The 4,071-nt window shown below is 37.6% G+C and overlaps 1 protein-coding gene across 1 annotated transcript; it reads left to right on the forward strand.

Moving 5' to 3' along the window:
* Window positions 1-526: 526 nt before the first annotated feature.
* On the forward strand, window positions 527-1,456 carry LOC308351597 (olfactory receptor 4C11-like; the record flags this gene model as incomplete). The annotated part of the gene is made up of 1 exon (XM_080817396.1): window positions 527-1,456. The coding sequence occupies one exon, from the start codon at window positions 527-529 to the stop codon at window positions 1,454-1,456; it is 930 nt and encodes a 309-aa protein (XP_080673522.1).
* Between the last annotated feature and the right edge of the window lie 2,615 nt (window positions 1,457-4,071).

The following is a 4,071-nucleotide window of genomic DNA, read 5'->3' on the forward strand; positions in this document are numbered from 1 at the left end:
TTTCATTAAAAACAACAACAACAAAAAGTATTAAAAGTTTCCGTGCCATTTATTGAATGTTCAGAATATATACTAGAAGATACTTCATAAATATCTATCAAGTTCAAAAAGTATGAAAGCCCATTATATATATTATGCATGAGTTTTCTCCTTTTTGCAACATTCTACCGTAATGGGTCCGTGATGTAAAATAAAGAAAGATATTCAGCTCAGAAAGATACCTTCTTGTAATAAATTCATTAAGTTAATATTCATTATGCCTGAAGAATTGGGTACTTTCTCATTCTTAATATATTTTCTTGTTTCTATAAGCAATCAGGTGAATAGATTGTGAATAAGTATTATGATCCCTGCTTTATTCAAGGGAAAACAAAACATGGAAGATAAGGGATTATCCACTGGCAAGTGGACCTTCCATGAACAAGCATATGAATTTGACCTCCAAATGGAGTATTCATTTCCTAATATTTCTTTCTTTGCAGATTAATTATTTCTAACCTGCATTTTCTCCACTTGGCCTGAAATAATGGAGCAAAATAACACAGTTACTGAGTTCATACTGCTAGGATTGACCCAAGATCCAATGAAAAAGAAGATGGTATTTGTAATCTTCTTCATATTTTATGTGGGAACTGTGGTAGGGAATTTGCTCATTATTGTGACCATCAAGTCCAGCCGCACACTTGGGAGCCCCATGTATTTTTTCCTATTTTATTTGTCTCTTGCTGATTCCTGCTTCTCAACTTCCACAGCCCCCAGACTAATTGTGGATTCACTTTCTGCACAAAGAACCATATCTTACAATGAGTGCATGACTCAAGTCTTTGCAATACATTTCTTTGGCCCCATGGAGGTCTTTGTTCTCATCCTCATGGCTATTGATCGCTATGTGGCTATTTGTAAGCCCTTACATTACCCAACCATCATGAGACAGCAGGTTTGCACAATCCTGATCATTCTTGCATGGATAGGAGCTTTTATCCATTCCATTGCTGAGATAATGCTGGCCTTGAAATTGCCTTTCTGTGGGCCCAATTTGATTGATCATTACTGCTGTGATTTGCAGCCCTTGCTGAAACTTGCATGCATGGACACATATATGATCAACCTAGAATGGGTATCTAACAGTGGGAGCATTTGCACAGGCAGTTTTGCAATTCTGATGATTTCATACATTGTCATCTTGCATTCACTGAGAAACCACAGTGCAGAAGGGAGGAGAAAAGCTCTCTCCACCTGCCTTTCTCACATCATCGTAGTAGTCTTATTCTTTGCTCCATGTATATTCATATATGCACGCCCCCCAACCACTTTCCCCATGGACAAGATGGTGTCCGTATTTTATACTATTGGGATCCCTTTTCTCAACCCATTCATCTACACACTGAGAAATGCAGAAGTGAAAAATGCCATGAGAAAGCTATGGCATGTCACAACTACCTCAGAAAGCAAGTGATAAATTGAGGGTTTTGGCTGATTCTTTAATCTGTACAGATATCAAATGTAATAGTGTATATCCTCACTTGTCCAACATACTCTATTACAATGCACCTGATTCCTTACTTTTTTCTGTACTTATGCCCTTGAACTTGTAGCTTCCCTCATAATGCCAGCTATATGTAGAAGAATGAAACTTGATCATTCTGTTACACCTTATACAAAGATAAACTCAAAATGGATAAAAGACCTCAATGTGAGACAGGAATCCATCAGAATCCTAAGAAGAACATAGGTAGTAACCTCTTCAATATCAGCCACAGCAACTTCTTTCAAGATATGTCTCCAAAGGCAAAGGAAACAAAAGCAAAAACAAACTTTTGGGATTTCATCAAGATCCTTTGCACAGCAAAGGAAACAGTCAACAAAACAAAGAGGCAATCCACAGAATGGGAGAAGATATTCACAAACGACAGTACAGACAAAAGGTTGATATCCAGGATCTATAAAGAACTCCTCAAACTCAACACACACAAATCATGTCAAAAAATGGGCAGGAGACATGAACTGACACTTCTCCAATGAAGACATACAAATGACTATCAGACACATGAAACAGGGTTCATCAGCACTAACCATCAGGGAGATTAAAATTAAAACCAAGTTGAGATACCACCTTACACCAGTTAGAATGGTCAAAATTAGGAAGATAGGAAACAACGTGTGTTGGGGGGGGTGTGGAGAAAGGGGAACCCTCTTACACTGTTGGTGGGAATGCAAGTTGGTGCAGCCACTTTGGAGAACAGTGTGGAGATTCCTCAACAAATTAAAAATAGAGCTTCCCTATGACCCTGCAATTGTACTGCTGGGTATTTACCCCAAAGATGCAGATGTAGTGAAAAGAAAGCCCATCTGTACCCCGATGTTTATAGTAGCAATGGCCATGGTCACCAAACTGTGGAAAGAACCAAGATGCCTTTTAACAGATGAATGGATAAGGAAGATGTGGTCCATATACACTACGGAGTATTATGCCTCCGTCAGAAAGGATGAATACCTTTTGTAGCAACATGGACAGGACTGGAAGAGATTATGCTGAGTGAAATAAGTCAAGCAGAGAGGGTCGATTATCATGTGGTCTCACTTATTTGTGGAGCATAACAAATAACATGGAGGACATGGGGAGATGGAGAGGAGAATGGAGTTGAGGGAAATTGGAAGGGGAGGTGAACCACGAGAGACTATGGACTCTGAAAAACAATCTGAGGGTTTTGAAGGGCCAGGGGGTGGGAGGTGGGGGAGCCAGGTGTTGGGTATTCTGCAGGGCACATATGACATAGAACACTGGGTGTGGTGCATAAACAATGAATTATGTTATGCTGAAAAGAAATTAATAAAAAAATAAATAAAATAAAAAAGAATTTCACTCCCATGAGTGGAAGATTACACATATTTTATTGAAAATTGGTATATCACAGCTCCTCTGAATAGTGGACTTAGATTTCACAAAAGTGAAAAACCTTTGTAATGAAAATTATGTCATCAACAAAGTGTAAAGCCAATCCACAAACTGAGATAAAATACTTGCAAATCATGTTTAAAATAAGGAACCTATTTGCCGATTTTATAAGGAACTTATTAATATCACTTGATAATAAAAAGTCAACAACCCAACTTAAAAATTGGCCAAATATCAGAGTAAACATATCTCCACAAAAATATTCAAATGGACAGAAGAACATGAAAAGATGTTTAACCCCTTTAGGTAATAGGAAATGCGAACCTCATCCATAATGAGATACCACTTTCCACCCAATAGGATGTCTAGAAAAAAAAAAATGTAACAAGTTTTAGTGAGGTGGTAGAGAAATTGGAGTCCTCATAAATTGCTGATAGTAATGTGAAATGGCGCAATCGCTTTGAAAAACAATGTGTCAGCTCCTCACAAGATTATACATTTAATAACAATGACCTAGCAATTCTAATTAATCTTAGACATCTACCTAAGGGAAATTAAATTCATATGCACACAAAAACTTGTATGCAGTTGTTCATTGTATCATTATTCATAGTAGCTAAAGTGGGAGAACAATCTACATGCCAATCAACTGATGCATGTGTAAATTGTATACTCATAAACTGGAGTGTTACTCTTCTACAACATGAATAAAACTTATGCTAAGAATATTACCGTACATGAAAGAAACAGGTTAAAAAAGAAAATGTACCATATAATTCCTTTTATTTGAAATGTCTGGAAAAGTTAATCTATAATGAAACAAAGGAGATTATGGGACCCCATGGTGGCTCAGTCTGTTCAGCCACCAACTCGATTTCTGCTCAGGTCATGATCTCATGGTCATGGGATCAAGCCCGGTTGTGCTTTGTTTTCAGTGTGGAGTCAGCTTAAGAGATTCTTCTTCTCCCTCTACCCCTCCCCCAGTGCTCCAAATGGGAGTTCTCTTTCTCTTTAAAACAAAAGAAATAAGATTAGTACTTGTCTAGGACCCCTTATGATGGTGATGTAGAGGAATGATAAGTGACAATAATGGGTATGGAGCATCTCTTTAGAGATGTAAAGGTGTTGTTAAATTAGATATTGTTGATTGTTTCACAGCCTTCTATACTAAAAAC

This window comes from Martes martes, assembly GCF_963455335.1.
Source record: "Martes martes genome assembly, chromosome: 10".
Classification (NCBI taxonomy): Eukaryota; Metazoa; Chordata; class Mammalia; order Carnivora; family Mustelidae; genus Martes; species Martes martes.